Raw genomic sequence first — 26,181 nt, 5'->3', positions numbered from 1 at the left:
ATAATTTAGGTTAAGTAGAGTGTAAGCTTAGGGACTGATGACCTTAGCAGTGAAGTCCCATAAGATTTCACCCACATTTGAACATTTTTTTGAAATATTTAATCGGTGTGATTCCGTCAAGCAGCACTCTATTACTGCTGTATTCGAATTTTTACATTCAGAGCAAACTGCCGTTCATTACACCAACTAGAAATTTTGTCTAAGTCACCTTGTATCCTCCTGCAGTTACTCAAAGAAGACACCTTAGCGTACACCAGAACGTCACCAGCAAAAACCCGCATAATGCTGCTCACCCTGTGCGTCAGATCATTCATTTAAAGCAAGTTGTCGATCTCTGCAGCCCGTTGAAATCTTATCAAGATCTGACTATTTGTGCAGCTTCTATTAATCAGTGCTTCATTAAGAAATAACTGATCCATGTCCGAAAATTCTGACGTTACTATCAATATTATCTCCAAGGTCATAAGTATACAACATGAACAGCGAGGGTTCCAACACATTTCCGTAGGTACGTCCGAAGTAACTTGTTAATTCATTCGGGACGTGGTGTACCACATAACTGCATGTGTCCGGAGGTAAAAGACTAATCTTTTGAAAATAAAAACTTGATAGTTTTATCTGTAAGTAAAAATACACCCCGATTTTTCTATCTTCACACCTGAGAGGAATGCGTCCCGTTGGGCATCCGACACACATGTGATATCCGATGCAACTTATTGAAATATCCTTTGTTTTATGTCTATGTTACTGAGGGGGGTGGGGGTGCTGTGGCAGACTCAAATTAGTTTTCATACCATCATTGACAAAATATTAGTTTTCAGTTACTAGTATAGTATTACTTTTGGAAACAGCGATGTTTCCTCGACACGAGTCGAATTCGCCGAGGACGATTCTACAGCAGATGCGCTGCGCCTGCCCATCGGTCTGTATCGACGTCGTAACATTGGCAGCTGCCCGTAAGCTCGCTTCATTGCGGTCAGCCACGGCATGACAGTAATTGCATGCGTGGCCCGCCCGTCTACGACGTTGCAAATTGCCTTTCTCGATCCACCGGATCCAAATTCTATCGACAGGTTTTGCGTCCTGTTGGGCATCCGACGCACTGCAGTGCCGTGCCCGGCCCATGTAAAATGGCGGAACTTGGAAGCCCGGTGACTGGACCTACATGTAAATGTCAATGTGTGCCAAATAGGGGCGCGTGGAGAGACATGGTAAGAAGCAGGGTGAGGTAGCTGGCAAAGTCCACGCCAAATACATTAATGGGGGACGTTGATGAAAAACACACACTATTTCAAAAATGCACCAAATCCACAGTTTTGGAGATATGACAATGAAATTTTGTACCAAGCTTTACATGAAAGTAACACATTTACATATAAAATCCTTTGATTATATATATTCAACGTTTTTTTTAAATGACATTTGAAGTTTTATTTTCAAAAAATAAGATATGTTCCTTTTTCTCAGAAAGTATTCAAGAAATTTCTACAAAAATTTCTCTGTTTCATCTCTTTATATGTTGTAAGCTCTCTTGAGGTTTTTGGAATAGGCCAAATAGGAGAATTTTCATAATTTTTAATTATAATTCCACAAGTACAATCTTAAATTCATGCAAAATTCCAAGCACTTTGCCACATATCTCAGCTTCCAATCACAATTTCAAAATTTGCTCTTGAGACAACGTTTATTAGGTTTACAGAAATATGTGTACAAAATTTCATAGAATCTGAGGAATAGGTACATAAACTTTAAAAAACAAACTTTTCAGGAAACGCAATTTAAAGTTCAACCTAACGTTTTTCCTTATGTCACTTCTTCAGAAGGCACCACATTTGTACTGTGGATCGTCTTTCCCTTAAAGTCTTCTCGTCTATTTTTTGTTGTTGTCTGTCTTCTTTTCTTTACCAGGTCTTCAACTAACTTTTCAGCTGCAGGGACGCGCTGTAAATCTATTTTCCTCAGGATTGTCTTGAGTAAAATTTCCTATCTTGAAGTCCATCTTTCTAATACCTTAATCTTCCCGACGTTCCCATCATTAAATACAATAACTGTATCATAATTTGCAATTCTGACAACTGTAGCAGATGCAAATGTGTTTTTAGGGCATCGTGAATTTAAAGACTCATTTGGATTTTGCCATGAACACACTTTTTAAGAAGTGCAGGATCGACCAGAAACCTGTAAGTGGGTGAAACTTTGGGAACTTATTGTCCATGAGTTGTACTAACAAATAAAAATTAATCGAAAATTGACGTTTTTGGTCAATTTTATTAAAGTCCCCCCCCCCCCTTAAAGACGAGTAAATATTAGCTGAACAAAAATTCGCGCACTATGACGCTACAGTACGATTTCTTGCATCCAACAGTACAAAAACTTCTCTCAGAGAATTTCGTCCCGTATTCCACCATTCGAAAAAGTTACGAGACTGGGTTAATAAAAACATAGACGAAAGTTAAGATTGTGCGGTTAATGCTTCACGTGTTCTACACAGTCTTCCCACAGTTGAGTACAAATCATGGAAGTTCATGCAAGCCAGTGAAACTGTCAGACTAGTCCTTCCTTGGGATGTTGTTCACCACGGGAATCATATTGGCTTGAATCTCGCACACGTCGTCAAAGCGGTGACCCTTCATGTGAATTTCTGTACCATGTCATTCCCTTGTAGGTTAATATTCATAACACCAAGTCTCATCACCTGTGATAATTTTTTTCCAGAAAACAATTGAATTGTCCGCATCTCGCATTTCAACCGAATCGCGGCAGGAGTCCATGCGGCGCTGTTTTCGTTCGGGACTCAAAGTGTGCGGGACAAACTCCGCACACACTTTTCGCTTTTTCACAAAATTGTGGAGCATGTCTTCGACACTTGACTTAGTGATATTGTTTCACTGCGATTTGTGATACAACAACGTTGACACAACACTGCAGCACGTTCGCTACTGAACACTGCCTGCTCGCAACTGATTGCACATTTACTGTTAATAGTTGTTGCTTCAAGAAGCTACCATAGTTTCTACGCTTATACGCCAGGAGTGGAATCAATCTCGGCACTTTTTGGATGGACGGGTTACACATTTTCGGAAGAAAATGGAAGTAAGAAAGAGCAACTTGGCAGTCATGTACTCACGTGTTTGACATGTATCTTGATTCAGTACTGTTCATCTGTGCTGACATATTAGTGCAGAAAATACTTTTTTGTCTTAGAATACTCGAAACCGAGAATTCGATAGCAGGGGAAACCTTTGTTTATTTCATAATTTTTATCTCCTCAATAATGCTGTAATACACTTCGTTTCTTAAACGATACATATCCTACAGCTACAGCTTTTTGGCTCTGAACATACCAATTATTACATGAAATATATTCGCAGCTGCGAATATGGACTACCATCAGCTGTATAATGGAATCACGACAATGAATGTATAAGTGAAAAGGAAGTGAGCGCGAGTATCTTAGGCAAACGGCGAACAAAAAATTCACCACCTAGCAACTCCTACCTACAACAGATCCAGGAGAGCACCAATAAATTAAAACAAAACAGCCCCTTCTGTTGGAGACACATCTCGGTCAAATCGTTTAGATCAAGACTATGACCAGACAGAAATGAATACGTAAAGAAACAACACACCACACATCACAAGACCGGTGTAGAGAGGGAACAGTCAGACAGCAAAAATAACGACAGACACACTTTTCATATAACGCGTTTTGAATTCGGACTAAAAGACACAAATTAATTTCTCCGTGCCCCCTGCAGATCCCTAACCCCATACAGATAGTGCTGAAAATGAATTTTTAAAACTGTGTAAATAACAGTAGGAATTATAACAAAAAACTTGGGAGCGTGTGTAACAGATAATAGGAGGTAAACTGTTCATGCATAAATTGTGTGTTGTAAAAAAAAAAAAATGGCTCTCAGCACTATGGGACTTAACTTCTCAGATCATCAGTCCCCTATAACTTAGAACTACTTAAACCTAACTAACCTAAGGACATCACACTCATCCATGCCCGAGGCAGGATTCAAACCTGCGACCGTAGCGGTCGCGCGGTTCCAGACTGTAGCGCCTAGAACCGCTTGGCCACTCCGGCCGGCTGTTTATTATATGCACCCCAAATTTTTAATAGGTATTTTCATACCTATTAAAAATTCACAATCACAAATTTTCTGAACTACTTGTGTTGGGTTAGGAATCTATATGGGGCTAGGAGAAAATATTTTATACCTTGTAGCCCGATTTAAAAACGTGTTATAATAAAAATTTATTTACCTTAAATAGTTAAGTTCTCCGTTTTAGTCTTGTGCGTGTGAAATTTCTCAATGGATTTTAAACATTTCGATGAGGTTATAAGACACATGTTAAATTTTAGGTTCATTTCAGTGTATTTTTTACCTGATTATATCCGAAATACTCTTAGAACAGTGTTATACCACCTACTAATAAAATATCAATCTGTTTAAGTGTTATTTTCCTAAAACATAAAGTAAAGAAGCAAGTAAATTTAATTTTGTACTATTTCTATCTTTATTCTTGCAAACTATTGTGACTGGAATCTGACAAGAATCGGGAATTACTCAGAGAACCAGCCAGGCGCTGAGAACAGTCGTTAGCCAAGAGTGAAAAGGAAGACGACAGCAAGAGGAAAACAGACAATGGACATGACACGGGAGGGTAGCAAGTTCAGACGTGTAATCCGAAAGTGAAAACCAGAGGCACGGTGACATCATAGACCAAACCGACAGTCTATAATGAGAACAATACAAGAGCGTAGCGGACACAGAACTAAAGGCAGAGCTATTGTGCAGCTAGGTTTATAGTGCGGCCACGAGCACTAATTGGCTGGCGAGGTAGACGTAGCACTGCGGTGTAGCGAGGTCGGTGCTGCAGAGGCAATACTATCCCTTGCAGATGTACCAGTGCCGTCTAGCGGCCGTCATCGAGTTTCACGCATACTGCCAGGAATGCACTCCGAAACTACCCACACACGACAAGCCGGTTTTGCGAGGCAAGCGAGATGTCAGGAGTTACCGACAACACCACCGCTCCAATGGGAGTAGGTGTATTAGACAGACCAAGACAGCAAGTTAATACTGCATTTTTATCCAGTTCCGAGCTACGTATAAAATACCACGTCTATAGCTTGTTGGGAAGTTAGTTTAAAACCGGTTGCAAAATCTGTACCGAACAGTCAGACAACGAACCGACAGTTTTAACACAGACTGGACATTCATCGTTGATGACAGTTTTTATCAATTGAGAAGGGCTGAGAACTTTGCCTAGCCACGCCAACTGTTACTCTGCAATATTCCGTAACAACCGATGACCATATGACGTAACATTTATATACACCAGAAGATGCAACTCAGTACTTGCAAAATCGATTTCAATAAATACAGCTGCAGAGGACTATTGGACTTTTCATTCAGTTTTGTATTTTAATAGTTTCAACACATGTATTTAAACACCTGTTGTACTGTACGAATTGCCTGTCAATTATATATAACCATTTTAGCTGTAGTTGCCCCGTTATAGAATTATGTCTAAAACCTGCTTCTGTGACTATTGGACCCGAAAGGAGAACATGCAAATTAACAGACTGTGACAGCCGGACATCTTTCAAACCACCAAGTGTTTCATAACAAGTAAAACTCACCAGAAAGGGAGCACAATGCAAGCACCTGTGAAGCTGTTCGAACTAAACGCTATTCGGAGTATTGTCGTAAATACGGAGCTGGGTTATGTCGCGCACGATGAATGAATAGATGTGGTGTTCCTGCAGGAGCCATACACAAAAAACGGACGGCTGACTGGTCTCGCAAACAACGCAACTGTGATCAGAGGGAGGATCGATCCAAAAAATGCGATCTTATCAGACAGCAGGCACTGGACTGTGACAAAGATGTCACAACTATTCTCTCACCACTTTGTTAGGTTAGAAATATGTAAAGGGACTAGTGCGTAGGTAATTTCATCAACTTAGGCGCTGTTCTACGACGAGATCCGTCCAGAAGGAGAATGGATTTAGGGAATTGCACAACATGCACGACATAAAAAATTTATCATCGCTGTAGATAACAACGCCTATTCAACACTGCGGCACTCATAACGAATAGATGTACGGGGACGCTACAGTAGTGAGATTATGTAACACAAGACACAAGAAACAAACAAGCGGTTTCTTTTTATCAACGAACTGGTAGAAATTATTGTATTTACAAGGGGGCCACACGGCAATCGGATTTTTGTGCATTTTTTTATGTTTATAGTCCATGAAGTTCAGGATTCAAATATACCTCTTCCAAAGCTGTTAGATGCCACTATCAAGAACTCTAGAGGAAATCGGCTTTGAAGTTTTCCAACCATTACTTTAGAGAAGGTATACAACCTTTATTGTCGATTGCAATCTTCACATTTGTGAATACATTCACACAGTGCGAAAATATACAGAGATAAAATTAAGTATGCAATAGAAGGAGCATTTTAATAGTAAAACTGTGTTACAACATGCCTCGAGAAAAGGTTATTGCATGTCTCCTGTACCAGCAGTATAAGTATTCCTTCTGAAACATTGCCGCCCGGGATGGCCGAGCGTTTATAGGCGCTACAGTTTGGAACCGCGCGACCGCTACGGTCGCAGGTTCGAATCCTGCCCCGGGCATGTATGTGTGTGTGATGTCCTTAGGTTAGTTAGGTTTAAGTAGTTCTAAGTTCTAGGGAACTGATTACCTCAGAAGTTAAGTCCCATTGTGCTCAGAGCCTTTTGAACCATTCTGAAAGATTGCCGAGTTATGTGATTGACGAGATGAACGATGGATCGACAAGTCATGGTTAAAACCACAATGATGATGATGAAGTTCCATACTCCGTGACGGAGCGTAGGGGAACGATGCGGGAGACTCGCACCGCCGTACCAGGCAAGGTCCACAATACACAGAGTAATTCTGCAAATGCTGCTATCCCATACCACACAGTACTGTGTACTTCACTGTAGCCTGGGCACCGCTAGATTGGCAGGCGGTGGGCGGTACTGGCCGGAAAATTGACAGTTGGCCCCGGCAGGTGTTTCTAGCGTGTTCGTGTTCTTCTAACGTAAAGTTATTTATGCGTTTAAATTACAACATGACTCCTGTTACTTTTCGATAAAAGTTTCCTAAACACTTGTTTTAAAAATATTGTAAAACACTTATTAGAACAAAAGCTAAAAATTATTCTTATTTCGTTCACTTGCTCAAGTGCCCCAATATAGAAGCTGCTTTATAAATAGGTGCAATTTTCACAAATTGCTGGATGACAATATTTTATAATGTATAAGAATCTGCAAACATAACTGTAAAATTATAAAAATATGCAGAAGTTAGAAATCTGGCTTCCGCGGTATTATTTGGATAGGTATCTACGCCGCGGATGTCGACCTAAGTAATTACCACATATGAAAAGAATAAAGTAATTACATTGATAATGGGTAACACACATAATTCTACAAACTTGTGTCGGATATTTGCTGTGTGACAATATTTTATAATTTATAAAAATCTGCAAACATATTTGTAAAATTACTAGTTATAAAAAATACATATAATCAAAGTTATAAGGTGGGCTTCTGATGTATTATTTGAATAGTAATCTACGTTGCGGATGACTAAGTAATTACCTAGGTAATGAAGATAAATATAGCTCACTGGACGATATCCTTGACATAATATAGAAAACGAGCGTATCTTGGGCTGCCATGCATCTTATGCGTGAATTTAATTTGTTCATTATCTAGAGTCTTCTTTCCATATGTGTTTCACGTGTTGTTACTCGTTGACTTTAGCCTCTCTATTAATATCACTGTGGTGAGTTTATACTTTTTAAGTAGTAGCTCCTTGGAAGACGGCCACCGATCGTGACTCAGATATGGGCGGTCACATCGTATAACTGTTGTTTTTACGTGAATTATGTGTGTTATCCACGATCACTGTAATAATTTTATTTCAGAATGAGATTTTCACTCTGCAGCGGAGTGTGCGGTGATTTGAAACTTCCTGTCGGATTAAAACTGTGTGCCGGACCGAGACCCGAACTCGGGACCTTTGCCTTTGCGGGCAAGGGCTCTACCAACTGAGCTACCCAAGCACGGCTCACGACCCGTCCTCACAGCTGTAATTCCGCCAGTACCAGCACTTGCCCGCGAAAGGCAAAGGTCCCGTGGTCGAGTCTCGGTCCGGCACACAGTTTTAAACTGCCAGGAATTTTCAATTATTTTATTATTTGCATACATGGTAATTACGTAGGTTGTCATAACCAGCGTAGATTGCTATCCAAATGGTACACAGGAGCCAGCCTTCTAACTTAACTTCTGCATATTTTTGTAATCGTAATAATTTTACAGTTATGTTTGCAGATTTTTATACATAGCAAAATATTGTCATACAGAAATTTATTGTATATTAATTTGTGCAAACTGCATGAAGTTGTAAAACAGCTTCTACAGAGGCGCACTTGTGTAAGTGAACGAAATAAGGATAATTTTTAGCTTCTGTTTTAATAATTATCTTACAATAATTTTAAGAAAGGTGCTTAGGAATCTTTTGCGGCCACGTGACTGGAAACATACGATAGTTAAATTGCATTAATAATTTTAAGTAGGAAGAACATGAATACACTAGCGAAAGCTGTCGGTGCCAATTGTCAATTGCGGCCAGTACCGGCCACCATCTGTGACACCAGTGGTGCTCTGGCTGCAATGACGTACCTAATAGTGTGTGGTATGGTTCACGAGCATTTGGCGAATTACTCTCTGTATTGCGGTTTTAACCTTGACTTGCCGATGCATCGTTCATCTTGTCTCTCACATACCTGGCAGATTAACTGATGGAAAACAGTGAATGTACTTCACGCCGGCGATGGTAAATGTTTTTTCTCGCCGTGGGCGACACACTATTCTTACTTTAGTTTATATGACGGCACTGCTTTTCGTGTTCCCCGTCGTGAGGCGGCGGCCGTATTCAAACGCCCAAGACTACTCTTTTAATACATTGACCTTTAGTAAAATAGTCACAAATTATGTCATATCTCATTTGTTTAGAAAGCTCTCTCGTTGAAGGGTCACAGAAAAATGTATTCGCTGTTCGTTGCGCCTGCTACAAGTAATACAAGGCACTTCACTTCAGGCTGAGCGACCTGCCGCTCGGTCTCATTTGCCGTCCGCGGAGAATCATGTTAGCGGCGGCGCAACTATGGACTTACACCACTTTCGAGTAAAGGTTACAATATAAGTCTGTTCTTAACTGCGTGAGTGTACTGATGTTCAAAGTGCGAAAAGTTGCCAGATATAATTAACGGACATTTTGATAGAACGTAGAAACCAAGTGTATACACTGTGTTTGCAGTTACTAGTTGGATTATATTCATACCGGTTCGTACCGTACTCTCAAGTTGGGTCAAAGAATAAAATCTATGAATTCGCCAATATTGCAGTACTTAGAATGCCTCCTTAACGTTAGTGATGACTGTTTATATAAATCAGTGCACTGTGTGGTACATTTTTATGACTGACGATGCAATTTATAGTACTACTTGACAGCAGTGATGACTTCATGGATTTTATTATTTAACGCATTTCATTTTATATCACTTAGTATGATGTAAATATTTTACGAACCTGATGATGATCTTGGACCGAAACTGGTTGTTAAACAAAGAATATTTATCAGCAGCTCTTGGCGGTAAGACATCACGCTTCTCACACTGTGGTGAGTATTGGATTCGTGTCTGTTTTGGCTGCGATAATATGTTCACTATACTGTTCATAGAAGCCCAAGTGCAATCCTACTCCCTAATTCATTGTTAGACCTATTGCCACTAATATTATTCCTGTTGCTACCAGACCTGAGGTGCTTGCGCGAATTAGCAATTTGATTCACCACATGTATTATAGTCTTTCCGTGCTCTACTGAAACAGTCACTGTGCCTGTAATGATACTCATGGAAGGCGGCAGACCTGTTTTGAGCTTACTCAAATTCGTTTATCTTAAAATGTAAATTGTGTACAATTTTATTAATCCATGAAGTTCTGAGAATTCAACCAAACCACTTCTTCTCGTGTGGTATCTAGGCTGCGAATTGTCGAGCCCTCTTCAGACTGAACCGCACGACATACTGCGCTTGTGTTTTTTTTTTTATATTGATAAATTTTCACTCTGCAGCAGATTGTGCGCTAATTTAAACTTTTTGGCAGATTTAAGATCGTGTGACGAAACTGGCAGCCGAAGTATATTTTCTGCTTGACCTATGCATCTCGGGCCGATCTGGCAAGTTTGATGCCGTCGTAGATCAGCAAACTATTTTACTGAAGAGCCAATACTGTCATTGTAGAGTCGCACATCGGATCACAATTGTTTCAATTTTATTATTACTTGGTAACCTATCTAAATTAATATGTTATGAGCCCCAAATAAACTAACCATAGTAGAAGCACGGTAAGTTGGTTGCTGGCCCCCAAGAACGCATCGTTAGAAACTGGCGCCATTCGGAACACTTCGTGTCGGCTGTTCTCTCCTTCAGACTCCTGCCACCCTCAGCGACCCTAACGCTGTGGCCATGTAACTGCCTGACGGTGTGTTTTGCGTTGTGTGTTTGATAGTATGATTAACTGATTAATAACAGTAACTGCACTTATATTTAAATTCATTATTCAATAGGAGACGCGATCACTATTATTTACTGAATGTTTTGAATGTCATTTTTCTTCTATTCTTGTATTACGACAGCTTTAATTTCATATTCGTTGCTACAAATATGTGCCGCTTTGGAAGATGACCGTCTCTATGACGCACACGTGAGGATCCAAGTTACTTTCGTCTGGAACACGTACTACGGCAGCGGATCGATGCGAGACACACATGCCCATGAGTTGTCAGCTCTGTAAGAGAAATAAGAAAACCTTCCCCTATCAAGCCTTCTGACCCTACAACGGCAACTCTATCTGCCCCTGTACCCAGCTCCGTTACTGAGGTGTGTGGCCAATTTTTCGAAAGCCTACAACAATTATTCCAGTATATTTTTGATTTGACGACGGAGTCAGGTCGACCAACAATTGCAAATGGCAAGCATGTATTTATTCTTTACCCGTAAATTTAAGTACCGGGTGATCAAAAAGTCAGTATAAACTTGAAAACTTAATAAACTACGGAATAATGTAGATAGAGAGGTAAAAATTGACACACATGCTTGGAATGCCATGGGATTTTATTAGAACAAAAAAAAAAAGTTCACAAAATGTCCGACAGATGGCGCTGGACAGCAAAACGTCAGTAACTGCTACCGTGACGGGTGAGAGGTACGCCAATATGTTACAGAATCGATCATCCCCAGCCTGGCTGCTAAACACCTGCTGGAACGTACGATGCTTATGCAGCATGGCGCTCCACCCCGTATTGCTAGAAGCGTGAAAGATCTCTTGCGCGCGTCGTTTGGTGATGATCGTGTGCTCAGCCGCCACTTTCGTCATGCTTGGCCTCCCAGGTTCCCAGACCTCAGTCCGTGCGATTATTGGCTTTGGGGTTACCTGAAGTCGCAAGTGTATCGTGATCGACCGACAGCTCTAGGGATGCTGAAAGACAACATCCGACGCCAATGCCTCACCATAACTCCGGACGTGCTTTACAGTGCTGTTCACAACATTATTCCTCGACTACAGCTATTGTTGAGGAATGATGGTGGACATACTGAGCATTTCCTGTAAAGAACATCATCTTTGCTTTGTCTTACTTTGTTATGCTAATTATTGCTATTCTGATCAGATGACGCGCCATCTGTCGGACATTTTTGAACTTTTGTATTTTTTGGTTCTAATAAAGCCCCATGTCATTTCAAGCATGTGTGTCAATTTGTAACTCTCTATCTACATTATTCCGTGATTTATTCAGTTTTCAAATTTATACTGACTTTTTGATCACCTGGTATAAAAATATTTAATTAATGTGTATTTTGATGTAGTTTTCTGGCTTTCTCATCCATACTTCCACCTATTTAGATGTATAAATTCATGTTGCGCCTTCTAAATGTGAAATCTCTGACTATTATGTGAAACAGTATTCTCATTATAGTACGATGAAAACTACTTTGCACCTGCCAACCGACGAAAGGGGCAGGCTAATTTCCAACTGTAGCGGCGTACCGACAGTTGTCACAGAGCGCATGTCGGGCAGATGGTAGCTGTGCAGACTTCGTACAATAGACTGCAAGATATGATTGGCCAGCCAGATAAACGCAACACGCAACACGCAACAAGTGTCAATTGTCAAGTGCAATATAATATTAACCGTACTGTAGTTGTAATTAACATCTACAACACATTGGATAAACTTCTCTGTCCGTGCTAAGCCATTTATCGGGTGTTAAGTACATCTAGAAAATTTTGAATAAAACCTCGACCTCACCTATCTCTGTAATTTTAATGGCGGTCGGAAACTGCGCTTCTATAATTATTGGTCAGTTTTGTTACTGATAATTTTATTCTGCATTAGACACGCGAGAAGTTTGCCAGCAGTACTGATCTCTACATGGCGGGATTAATTGGAACACTTCGTGTTGATTGTGATCTATTTCGGAATAATGCTGCCAACCTGAGCACTCTATCAGTTGTGGTGCTATAGTTACGTGGTGAAGTGTTGATGGTTTCACCATGTGTGTGAATGACTTGGACTAATAGTAGTATGTGTCCTTATAAAGTTTGATAAATCAAATATCAGTTTTCTTCTTCTCACTGTATTGTATTACAACAGCCGTAATTAATTTAATGTTCTTTGCTTCAAATACGTACCGCATTTGAAAATGAACCTCTTTGTAATGTACATTCACGAATCCATGACATGTGCGTGTCAAAATTTATAGACTAGTAGCTGGTCTGTACGAGTCGCTCACGCCCATGAGCTGTCAGTAATGGAAGACAAACAATACGACATTCCCTCTTTCACATCCCGTAACCCCACAGTGGCAGTGCCAGTTACCTCTCTGCCCCTGAGGCAGGTGGCCAAATTTCTTAGCTCACGGGCCAGTTCACTAGCACCAGTTAAAATTAAGCACATCTTAAAATATTACTGTCTCTCTAAGAATTTTTGTTTTTTTTAATGAGCAGGAAAACTACAATCTTACGAAGTTCTTTACGTTAGTTGATGTTTTTTGGATTCGGCCGTTAGTTGTTAATTGCATATTGGTATAAAATACGACTGAGAACCGCGGGCCGCACAAATGCTTAATTCTGGCCGCATGCGGACCGCGGGCCGCAGTTTGACGACCACTCCCACTGAGTATGCTTGAGATTCTGTAAGCAGACATGTTTCTCAACGAACATCCCCTCCCCGCATCGTACAAGAACTGAAAACTGCCTTGAGAGAGGAGTGGGTCAATATCTCCCAAAGGCTCCTCGACAGATTTGGTAGTCAGCATGAATAACACGTGCAAAATATGCATTTATGACCGAGGAGGGTATATTCCTTATCGAGAGTTCGATATCGATCTTTAGGTTACGAGTCTGATTTCTGTCAAATACAAACGTTATTTCCATCTGTTACTCTGTTTTCCCATGTCGTGAAATCTGTGCCATTTTTCGCTATAAATATACCTCTCCTCCTCTACTACTTATGTACTGTGTTTCACGTCATCCATGCCTGTGATTATTCCTGTCCTTAGCACTTGTCAAGCAGTGTAGCTACAATGTAGAAGTAGCACCACCATATCACTAGATCATGCATAAACCCCGCGTCCGGCCATCCTGATTTAGGTTTTCCGTGATTTCCCTACATCGCTTCAGGCGCATGCCGGGATGGTTCCTCTGAAAGGGCACCGCCGACTTCCTTCCCCATCCTTCCCTAATCCGATGAGACCGATGACCTCGCAGTTTGGTCTCCTCCCCCCCCCCCCCCCCCAAAATCACCAAATCAACCAACCAATCATGCATAAATGATATACGCTGACTACACACACACAGGACGATACAAGAACTTAGATTAAATTAGAACAGAATAGCACAGGAGGCACTCTTAAGGCAGCGACTCCACGTTTACTCGGAGATGCAGCCACACAGTTAATCAGTCGCTAGGATTAGGAAGCAGTATGCCACGCAGAGGCGAGTGGTTCGATGGGTACTACCAAGGACCTTGCATGTAGAGTGCCACTGGTGGTCGGATATTATATATTGTGTTCTTTCATGCCTTCTTAATCAAATACTCTCCAGTTAAATTCTTCTACTTCCTCAATCCATCGTTTTTTAATGTTTTATTTAATTGTAAAATCATAAGTAAATACTAAGATGCAAGAAATATGTCTTTTGTACAACTTGTAAAAACATGTGTTGCAAAAACGTTCCATTTATATAGCTACATTATGACCATCAATAATGTTTACACGGAGGTGACAAAAGTTATGGGATACCTCCTAATATAGCGTCGGACCTTCTTTTGCCCGGTGTAGTGCAGCAACTCTAAATGACATGGACTCAATAAGTCGCTGAAAGTCCCCTGTAGAAATATTGAGCCATGCTGCCTCTATGGCATACCGTAACTGCGACAGTGAATAAAACGTTCTCGGTTTTCCGGCAGCGTCAATTCGAATAAAATCCTCGAGCTTTCGATGGCCATCTCCGCCATCGTCGTCAGGAGTTCACTGATTGACGGGGCTGCTATGGTTTCTCACTTATATAGGCATCATAATATCAGCAGCAGCCAATCATATCGATCCAATGTGGCGCGCGCGTAAGTCGAATCGGGCAGCTAGCGGAGCAGTTGCCCTTGGCAGCACCGGTGACGTCAGGTGGCGCCAGGGGCAGGCGCCACGTTTGAAACTGCCGCTCCCGCGTCGCGCATCAGTCTTTGCTTTCTTTCGATGACCAATGCCCGTCCTCATGCCCTGCTGGGTGCGTATCCCTGGTCTCTGTTGAAATTGTTGTTGTTTTTGTTTAAAAGAGAACGTTTTACTCATGTATACTGTCGCGAAAGACTCCGAGGACAAACTGCGAAAGTGTTGCCTGTGCAGGATTGTGTGCATGAACTGACCTCCCGATATATGTTCAATGGGATTCATGTCAAACGATCTTAGTGGCCACATCATTCGCTCGAATTGTCCCGAATGGCCGGCCGGAGTGGCCGAGCGGTTCTAGGCGCTACAGTCTGGAACCGCGCGAGGTGGCGACCGCTACGGTAGCAGGTTCGAATCCTATCTCGGGCATGGATGTGTGTGATGTCCTTAGGTTAGTTAGGTTTAAGTAGTTCTAAGTTCTAGGGGACTGATGACCTCAGAAGTTAAGTCCCATAGTACTAAGAGCCATTTGAACCATTTTGTCCCGAATGTTCTTCAAGCCAGTCATCAAAACTTGAGGCCTGGTGACATGGCGCATTGCCATCCATAAAATTTCCATCTTTTGTTGGAAAAATGAAGTCCATGAATGGCTGCACATTGTCTCCAAGTAGCCGAAGATAACCATTTCCAATCAATGATCGGTTCAGTTGGACCAGAGGACCCAGCTCGCCATGTCAACACAGCCCCCATCATTTTGGAGTAGAGTGTCTTGTTGACAACTTAGGTCCTCGGTTTCGTAGGATCTACGCCACCCTCGAACCACATCGTCAGCTCTTACCAATGGAAATCTGAACTCACCTGACCGGTACACGGTTTCCCTGTCGTCTAGGGTCCAACCGAGTCACGAGCCTAAGAGAGGCGAAGCAGCCGATGGCGTGCTGTTAGCAAAGGTACTCGCGTCGGTCGTCTGCTGCCATACTCCAATAACGCCAAATTTCGCCACACTGTCCTAACGTAAACGGTCGCCGTACGTCCCATACTGATTTCTGCATTATTTCACGCAGTTTTGTTTGTCATTCTCTTGACACTGTGGATCTCGAAATGTTGAGTTCCCTAACGAATTCCTAAATATACCGAGCGAGGTGGCGCAGTGGTTAGCACACTGGACTCGCATTCGGGAGGACGACGGTTCAATCCCGTCTCCGGCCATCCTGATTTAGGTTTTCCGTGATTTTCCTAAATCGCTTCAGGCAAATGCCGGGATGGTTCCTTTGAAAGGGCACGGCCGATTTCCTTCCCCATCCTTCCCTCACCCGAGCTTGCGTTCCGTCTCTAATGACCTCGTTGTCGACGGGACGTTAAACACTAATATCCTCCTCCTCCTCCTAAATATAATGTCCCATGCGTCCAGTTCTGTTACGTCTGCCACAGACGGCCCCTGCCAGGCAGACTACACTCAAAACACCCCTGTGTACCATATAACATACACAAGCACTTGCAGGCGCAACCAAGAGGAAAACAATTCTTCAAAATAAACAGAACTTGCTAGACACTAATGCGAACCTTTTTCTGCACAGCTCGCCTCACAGACACAGGGAAAGTTGGGGTACTCCGCCGACCTCCGCCTGCTTTGTAAGGCTAGCGCAGCAGCAGTACAGCCAGTTCCTCGCCGCGCTAGGACCACCTCCGACGGACCTCACCAACGCTCTTGATGAATAGTCGTCTACATGTTATTTGTTTTCTTTGTGTGTATATAGTTATTGTTCGAAGAGTGTAGTTCAGTTTCAATAAACGACATTATACTGAGTGTTCTACAATACTGAGTATTCTTCAAGTTCCAACTACTATTCCGTGTTAAAAGTCAGATAATTCCCGTTATGCGACCATAATCACACCGGGAACCTTTTCACATGAAGCACCTGAGTACAAACGACAGCTTCGCCAATATAATACCGTTTTATACATTGCGTACGCGACACTGCCGCCATGTGTATACGTGCATGTCGCTATCCCATGACTTTTATCACCTTAGTGCAATGCAAGTTTAAAATGTACAATTAGGGTAAAGGAAGTTCCACAATAACATTATTTCACGTTACGTATTTCTTGTGGGTAGTACAGTTTACAGTGCTACTTACCGATTCGAAGCCCAGGAGAACTAGCAGTGGGATGGTGGTCATGCCACCCCTCTTCCACTCCTCCAGGGACACCGTGCCATCGGCGTCGTAGTCTATCTCCACCATCATGTCCTTCAGGATCTGAAACCGCCACGAGGATTGACAGTTATTCTTCATGTACAGGGCTTTTCTAAAAATATGCGTTCGATTTCACAAGACTATGTCTTCTACATGACTGAAGATCACAAATTGACGTGCATTATAACTTGAGCACCAAAAATAAAATTTTATCTTGGCGATTTATGAAAGTAAAGCCTCCTATTGCTTTCGTACTTCATTAAGTTGGTAAAGTAGAAATAATGGTTTTTGAACACAACCGCAAGGCTTCATCCGCAGTCGACTCGATTAACAGTGTCCTCCATCAACAGGTGGCAACATTGTGTTACTTTAGAAAATGATTGACACTGAAGCACGTGTAAGACATCGTTCTGGAATTGAATTCCTTGCAGCAGACGCTGCAACACTCAATCGTATTCATGAAAGACTGAAGAAAGTGAATAGAGATGATACGACGGACGACAGCACAGATTTAGTCAATCGTCTCGTCACTGTAGAGAAGCTGGAAGGCGAACGCAGTATCTGATGCAACGCGGAGCAGCCAGACAGCAGACACAACATCCATCGTGTCCACCAAATCATTCACGACGACCAACAGGTAACAACAAATGAATTGTCTCGCCAGTTACCCATCGGAAAAGGCGGTGTTGTAGCTTTTATTAAAAATCTGGGTTACACCAAGACTTGTGCACACTGGGTACCGAAAATATTGACGGAGCAGAATAAAGAGAACCTGCACCATCAGATTTCCATCTGCTCGCCCAAAAATAGGAAGCGTTATTTTCTGACTGATCCTCGTAGTTGAAGGACTTATGAGCATGCATGTAAAAGATTTACCATTCTAAAACCTGATGGCTTATTTGAAAATAAAGACTTTGTTGTCCTATGTAAATCGGAAGACAAAAGTAATATGGAGTAGCAGAAATGATATTACGGATAAACTGAACATCGAATTTGGGGACTACGAAGTAGACGACCTGCAGGAATTCTTTGACGTTGGAAGCAAAATAACGCATTACGGACAAAGAAAGGAAGACATAAGAATGGGGGCTTTCAAGCCAAAGAAGTCTGCCAATGTCAAATATTGGTCTTAATTTGAGTATGAAATGTCTGAGAAGGTACGTATGGAGCATAGTTTTGTACGGAAGTGGGAAAACTGGAAAAGAAGAGAATCGAAGCCTTTGAAACGGGGTGCTACAGAGGACTTTTGATAATCAGGAAGACTGGTAAGGTAAGAAATGAGTCGGTTCTCGGTAAACATGTGGAAAACGTGGATAAGAATGGGAGGAGGGGCTGGTCATGATGATAGAACATGTGTTAAGGTATCATGGCTTAATTACCAAGGGAGCTGTCGAGGGTGAAAACCATACGAAAGACGGAAATTGACATATATCCAATAAATAGCTGAGGACTTTGGCTGCGAGATCTACTATGACCTGAAGACGCTGGCACAGAATAAGAAGTCGTGGCGAGCTGCATCACACCATACAGAAGAATGATTACCGAAAAATTTCATCCTTAAAACATCCTATGCATAAATTAAAACGCACCTCAAGTTCGTATCTTCATTCATGAAGAAGGTATAGTCCAGTGAAATATTGTTGATCTTTTTGAAACATGTAATTAACTGTCAGCTTGACTATGGATGATAGGTTCACTCACCGGCTTCAACTCGGAAGCATCCCATCCTAGGTACTCTGCTACATTCATCATTTGGTTTACGATACAGTCGATTTCCTGCAAAAAAAAACTGTTTGTTAACGGAAGCTTTTTCGGGGCATGTAGATAATTTTACTGTATTAACAATCGTTGCAACTTACATCAGTGTCCAGTACGCCATTTCCATCCGTGTCGTATAGACGGAACATAACTGGAAATGAGCATAACATTTCAATAATAAAACAGTGTAATTAAATTATAATTGGTTACACGTTTACTATTATTGAACAACTGCATTCAACTAACAGGTCTACCGACTAACTGAGGCACGTAGACAGTACTCACACTCTAATTTGTCTTCCGGCCGTCCTCCTTCTATGAGGGACAAGTAACAGATGATGTCTTTGAGAGGAACAGTCACCGACCGGACGTCAAGCTCCTCTCGTTTGTATTTCACTTTTACTTTCTCTTTTTCTCTTTCTTTGTGTCTGTCTTTGTCTTTGTCTTTGATTCTTCTTTTTGGTATAGCACCTTTCGACTCTGGAAGCGAAACTGTAAGAATTGTGAATTATACAAGTGATAATACTAAACAGTACATAGGTAGCCTGTTCAAACAAATGCTTAAAGCAGAGTGAAATTACATGATAAACCCTTGGAGTACCAAGGGGGAGGGGATGGTACTTAATGTCCACCTTTCGCAAATATACTTTATATTTCAAAATTTTGAAAAAGTATTTATGTTTTTAATTATTACTCGTACCAGATTCCGTAATTGTTTTATATTTTGCAGCGAAACGAAAGCCAGACCCAAACTTCCGTATGTCATCAACCATGTGTCTACAACCTGCACTCGTACATTTACTGTGTATATTCCCGTACATGGGAGACATTTTAACTGAAAGTCTCTGGCCAGTGCCCTTGTTGTTCAAAAGTACGTTGCAATGTTCCTTCGGACGATGCAGTATCGTACGTAAAAAATGTCAAATTCACATTTTTTAGTTCAGAACCGTTGTAACACCTCTACAATGTGTTCGGGAATTCCCGTTACAGACACCTAGGGCATGTAGTGGGGAGTCAGTATATAAAATTTTAAATTGGAACATGTGTTTGGAAACTTACTGTTTCCGTGCTACAACCGTTTGGAAATATGTTGGTAAATTTTACAAGCAGTTGATTAGGCATGACCCACTACATCACTTATTTTACAATTCCACTCATTAATAGTAAAAGAAATTGCTCGTGTACTCATGGACGGATTGTCTTCAACGTGATGCAATTCGGGTGTGCGGTGTCCCCTTGGAGCACCACAGTCACGCCTGCTGACAGTGAACGTACTCTTTCTCGGAGGCGTTGCATAATTATGGCGAAAAGAGTATGTAGTGGAGTCGGACGTTGAGGAGAGCGAGCTTGATGAAAGCGACGAGCAGCTGTGAGCTTCGCCATTCAAAAGGATCATGTCGGTGTGTTATGCAAACGTGTAAACAACCATGCTGTTCTAACACTCACAGACACGTGAATCAGTCGCGAACCAGGTCAGACAGGTAGGGTAAACATCAAATGAAATTATCCGATCCGACGTAACCCCGCCCCTCATCATGACCACCCTATCGCGTACCTACCTAGCGAACATGTTTTCAAACGGCTGTAGCACGTAAACGGTACGCCTCAGGACATGACTTCCTATTCGAAATATTATATATTCACCTCCATCTGCAAGCCCTAGAAATTTGTAATGGGAATTTCCGAAAAGTCAACGACAATAAATGAAATCTCAATTTTTTTAAACTTTTTTGTCGTGGTCACGAAGTTCCCATCCTCTGTCTGTACACACTATTGAAAATTCATTGGTATTGTTAAGATTGTGCTAAAAGATATTTTCAGTTTCTGGACTCTACTTAAACATCAGTAACTATTTAGAAAGGAGCTTTTTAATAAAAGTTAACAACAATTAACAAATTTTTATTTAATCTTTTTTTATGGTGGGCACAGGGTACCCTCACCCCATGGTAGTACACCTTGCGTCGTATTGCTAGTGTTAATGAAGAGAAAAGGCACAACCTACTCAAACTGTCGAAGATATGCCTCCATAGCCAGGGTCAAGATATTAATCACCCTCTTAGGAAAGCACGTTGGTTGCATAGGATCAGCGTAGTAAGATCGGTCGCCGAGGAGACGTGACCGAATTGTATTCAGGCGCTGTCGTCTTTGGACGTGCCTGGTCAGACAATGAATGAACTTGCCGGATTTGTTGGTGCAGCAACGTGGACTGTCCAGCGAATCTACAAGGAATACTGTAGCCGGGTAACACAGCCTAAGAACTGTGCCCGTAAACAGATAGCCGGCCGTTGTGGCCGAGCGGTTCTAGGCGCTTCAGTTCTTAACCGCGCTGCTGCTAACGTCGCAGGTTCGAATCCTGCCTCGGGCATGGATGTGTGTGATGTCCTTAGGTTAGTTAGGTTTAAGTAGTTCTAAGTCTAGGGGATATTGAAAGGGTAATGCAGTATGTAAAGGGGGACGAAAATCTAACAGTCATGGGCGACTGGAATGCAGTTGTAGGGGAAGGAGTAGAACAAAAGGTTACAGGAGAATATGGGCTTGGGACAAGGAATGAAAGAGGAGAAAGACTAATTGAGTTCTGTAACAAGTTTCAGCTAGTAATAGCGAATACCCTGTTCAAGAATCACAAGAGGAGGAGGTATACTTGGGAAAGGCCGGGAGATACGGGAAGATTTCAATTAGATTACATCATGGTCAGACAGAGATTCCGAAATCAGATACTGGATTGTAAGGCGTACCCAGGAGCAGATATAGACTCAGATCACAATATAGTAGTGATGAAGAGTAGGCTGAAGTTCAAGACATTAGTCGGGAAGAATCAATACGCAAAGAAGTGGGATACGGAAGTACTAAGGAATGACGAGGTACGTTTGAAGTTCTCTAACGCTATAGATACAGCAATAAGGAATAGCGCAGTAGGCAGTACAGTTGAAGAGGAATGGACATCTCTAAAAAGGGCCATCACAGAAGTTGGGAAGGAAAACATAGGTACAAAGAAGGTAGCTGCGAAGAAACCACGGGTAACAGAAGAAATACTTCAGTTGATTGATGAAAGGAGGAAGTACAAACATGTTCCGGGAAAATCAGGAATACAGAAATACAAGTCGCTGAGGAATGAAATAAATAGGAAGTGCAGGGAAGCTAAGACGAAATGGCTGCAGGAAAAATGTGAAGACATCGAAAAAGATATGATTGTCGGAAGGACAGACTCAGCATACAGGAAAGTCAAAACAACCTTTGGTGACATTAAAAGCAGCGGTGGTAACATTAAGAGTGCAACGGGAATTCCACTGTTAAATGCAGAGGAGAGAGCAGATAGGTGGAAAGAATACATTGAAAGCCTCTATGAGGGTGAAGATTTGTCTGATGTGATAGAAGAAGAAACAGGAGTCGATTTAGAAGAGATAGGGGATCCAGTATTAGAATCGGAATTTAAAAGAGCTTTGGAGGACTTACGGTCAAATAAGGCAGAAGGGATAGATAACATTCCATCAGAATTTCTAAAATCATTGGGGGAAGTGGCAACAAAACGAATATTCACGTTGGTGTGTAGAATATATGAGTCTGGCGATATACCATCTGACTTTCATCCACACAATTCCGAAGACGGCAAGGGCTGACAAGTGCGAGAATTATCGCACAATCAGCTTAACAGCTCATGCATCGAAGCTGCTTACAAGAATAATATACAGAAGAATGGAAAAGAAAATTGAGAATGCGCTAGGTGACGATCAGTTTGGCTTTAGGAAAAGTAAAGGGACGAGAGAGGCAATTCTGACGTTACGGCTAATAATGGAAGCAAGGCTAAAGAAAAATCAAGACACTTTCATAGGATCTGTCGACCTGGAAAAAGCGTTCGACAATATAAAAAGGTGCAAGCTGTTCGAGATTCTGAAAAAAGTAGGGGATAAGCTATAGGGAGAGACGGGTCATATACAATATGTACAACAACCAAGAGGGAATAATAAGAGTGGACGATCAAGAACGAAGTGCTCGTATTAAGAAGGGTGTAAGACAAGGCTGTAGCCTTTCGCTCCTACTCTTCAATCTGTACATCGAGGAAGCAATGATGGAAATAAAAGAAATGTTCATGAGTGGAATTAAAATACAAGGTGAAAGGATATCAATGATACGATTCGCTGATGACATTGCTATCCTGAGTGAAAGTGAAGAAGAATTAAATGATCTGCTGAACGGAATGAACAGTCTAATGAGTACACAGTATGGTTTGAGAGTAAATCGGAGAAAGACGAAGGTAATGAGAAGTAGTAGAAATGAGAACAGCGAGAAACTTAACATCAGGATTGATGGCCACGAAATCAATGAAGTTAAGGAATTCTGCTACCTAGGCAGTAAAGTAACCAATGACGGACGGAGCAAGGAGGACATCAAAAGCAGACTCGCTATGGCAAAAAAGGCATTTCTGGCCAAGAGAAGTCTACTAATATCAAATACCGGCCTTAATTTGAGGAAGAAATTTCTGAGGATGTACGTCTGGAGTACAGCATTTTATGGTAGTGAAACATGGACTGTGGGAAAATTGGAACAGAAGAGAATCGAAGCATTTGAGATGTGGTGCTATAGACGAATGTTGAAAATTAGGTGGACTGATAAGGTAAGGAATGAGGAGGTTCTACGCAGAATCGGATAGGAAAGGAATATGTGGAAAACACTGATAAGGAGAAGGGACAGGACATCTGCTAAGACATGAGGGAATGACTTCCATGGTACTAGAGGGAGCTGTAGAGGGCAAAAACTGTAGAGGAAGACAGAGATTGGAATACGTCAAGTAAATAATTGAGGACGTAGGTTGCAAGTGCTACTCTGAAATGAAGAGGTTAGCACAGGAAAGCAATTCGTGGCGGGCCGCATCAAACCAGTCAGTAAACTGATAAAAAAAAAATCTAGGGGACTGATGACGTCAGATGTTAAGTCCCATAGTGCTCAGAGCTATTTGAACCATTTTTGTAAAGAGATCCTCACAGACAAGAACCGCAGACAAGTGTCACGCCTTTTCAATGACAAAAGGTTTCAAGCAAGACGGGAAATGCTTTTTTCAGTGAATTCAGGTCCATCTCAAATTGTTTCGGGGCAAAATTAGTGAAGGAATCTGCATACGATAGGCATTTTCAGTCTGGTACCTAGCAAAAAGCCATTTCTCGCAGCATCACATAAAACTACACGTCTTGAGAAGGTGAGACGGCCCAGAAACTGGATAGTAACTGAGTGGAAGCGCGTAGTGTGGTCCAACGAGTCACGATTTTGCCACTTTTTAAATGACAGGAGGCTTCGGGTGTACCGACAGCCCAATGAGGCGTTTGGGCAGCGTGCATTTCACGTCGGAGGACACAAGGGGGTCAAGTTCACACAACGACACTAGCGTGATACTGTAACTGACAGAATATGAGTTTCATTTCATGTAAGGTCTGAGCCGAAATATACGCAACTTACTAACCATACGTACAGAAGATTATGCACTGATCAGCCACAACATTATGACCACCAACCTACTAAAGATACAAACCAGTTCAGGTGATAGCAGCGTCACCTGGCGAAGAATGACTACTAGTCAAGACACAAGCACGGTGCATGTACTATCTGTGAGCTTGCTGTCCGAGTGTAGAATGGGGAAGGCGCGCGATCTATTTGAGTTGGTCAGATTGTGATGGCCCGGAGGTTCAGCAGGAGTATTTCGGAAACTCGAAAACTGCACGACTCGTCGAGTGTTCGAGGAGTGCTATGGTGAATGTCTTCAAACGTGGCAAAAGCAAGGTGAAACCATGTTCGGATATGGTGGGGTTGGGCGGCCACCCCGCATTACAGATGTCGGATGTCGTAGGCTGGGCAGACTGCTTATACAGGACAGGCAGCGGACTGTGTTGGAACTAACATCAGACTTTAATGCTGCGCAGAGTACAAGTGTGTCTGAATACAAAGTGCAGCGAACAGTCCTAACGATGGGCATCCGCAGCCGATGACCCATGCATGTGCCAATGTTAACACCACGACTTCGGCAACTACGACTGAAATGGGCACGTGACGATTGGCACTGGACGCAGTGGCATAGCGTTCATGGTCTGATGAATCCCAATACCTTCTTCATCATGCCGACGGAAGGGCGCGAATCTGTCGTCTTCCGTGGAAATAGCTCGTTGACACCTGTTCTGCGGAATGGTGGTGACTCCATTATGCTCTGGGGAACATTCTTGCGGGCATTCATTGCCGAGTGCAGCTAATGCAAGGCACCATGACGGCCAAGGAGTATCGTGCATTGGTCGTAGACAACGTATACCCCTTCATGACAATCATGTTTCCCGACGGAAGTGGCATTTTTCAGTAAGATAATGCACCATGTCACAAGGCCAGGAGTGTGATGGAATGGTTCGAGGAACACAGTCACAGTGGAGAGCTGCAATAGATGTACTGGCCCCCCAATTCACCAGATCTGAGTCCGATCGAAGACATCTGGGATGTGATTGAACTTGGCGTCAGAGATCATGCCCCCCCCCCCCCTTTACCCCAGAACTTACGGGAATTATGTGACTTTGTGTGTGCAGACGTCGTACCAACTCTCTCCAGTGTCCTACCAAGGCCTTTGTTACCTGTGTCAAAGGTGGACATACCAGCTATTAGGTAGGTAGTCAAAATGTTCTGGCTGACCAATATATACATGTGAGAACAACGGAAGTTTTCGTGCAGTTTTACTGAACGAGGAACGGAGTGGAGTAGGGATGCCGGTTGTCGCTGAAACAACAGTTTTTCAGTTATATCGTTTTTTCACGCCATTTTAACACAAGTGTCCAATCTGCTCAAAATAATCGGTTTATGAAATAACTAATTTTCGGTTTCTTAACGTAAGTGTTAAATCTGCTCAAAATAACCGGTCTATGAAATAGCTAATTTTCGGTTTTTATTCCTATCACTTCCTGTAATAAACGCAGAAATCGAAAGAAGATTGAAACATTTTTACTCTCTCAGTTTCAAGATACATAGAAGCAAAATATTAAATTACATAGGAAAATAAAACAAAACTAAGTCCGTCCACCATTCGCTGCTTTCCTCGAAAGGTGGTAAGTGGCTGAACACTCCAAATCTCAGCAGTATTCTCCTATTGATTCTAATTTTACGAAATTCTGCTAAAAATGATGTAATTGGGCAGCATACCACTATTTGAGCATTACGATGGCGTGCTGGTGAAAACTGGGGTTGGAGCACTCTGTTTTTCAAGGGCTAAAAGCAAATAAAGGCACTTTATGTAGACACAGGCAGCAAATCAGCTACTTTCTATTTTTATTGTAAACAGTGAATTAATTTTTTTATGTTTTTTATTTATTATTGTTACCATAATTGCCCTCCTCTTTTATTATTTCATAGAAAAGGTAGACAAATATTCAATCTTTTAAAACAGATGAAGCATTGTACTTCACTGCAACGTCACTTCATAAAA

The 26,181-nt window shown here is 41.9% G+C and overlaps 1 protein-coding gene across 2 annotated transcripts in view; it reads right to left on the bottom strand.

The window, feature by feature from the left end:
- The window catches only part of LOC126184749 (diacylglycerol kinase 1-like), a 356,241-nt gene that overhangs the window by 296,397 nt on the left and 33,663 nt on the right, over positions 1-26,181 (bottom strand). For both annotated transcript variants that reach the window (XM_049927288.1, XM_049927289.1), the window contains exons 3-6: positions 19,023-19,229; positions 18,839-18,888; positions 18,681-18,755; positions 16,923-17,042 (exon numbers count right to left, since the gene is read on the bottom strand). In XM_049927288.1, coding sequence (XP_049783245.1) covers positions 16,923-17,042; positions 18,681-18,755; positions 18,839-18,888; positions 19,023-19,229 — 452 coding nt within the window. The remainder of the gene's footprint in view (positions 1-16,922; positions 17,043-18,680; positions 18,756-18,838; positions 18,889-19,022; positions 19,230-26,181) is intronic.

The sequence above is a fragment of the Schistocerca cancellata genome, chromosome 4 (genome assembly GCF_023864275.1).
Source record: "Schistocerca cancellata isolate TAMUIC-IGC-003103 chromosome 4, iqSchCanc2.1, whole genome shotgun sequence".
In the NCBI taxonomy this organism is placed as follows: domain Eukaryota; kingdom Metazoa; phylum Arthropoda; class Insecta; order Orthoptera; family Acrididae; genus Schistocerca; species Schistocerca cancellata.
Note: the sequence above shows the minus strand (reverse complement) of the source record. Positions and strands in the feature narration are given on the sequence as shown.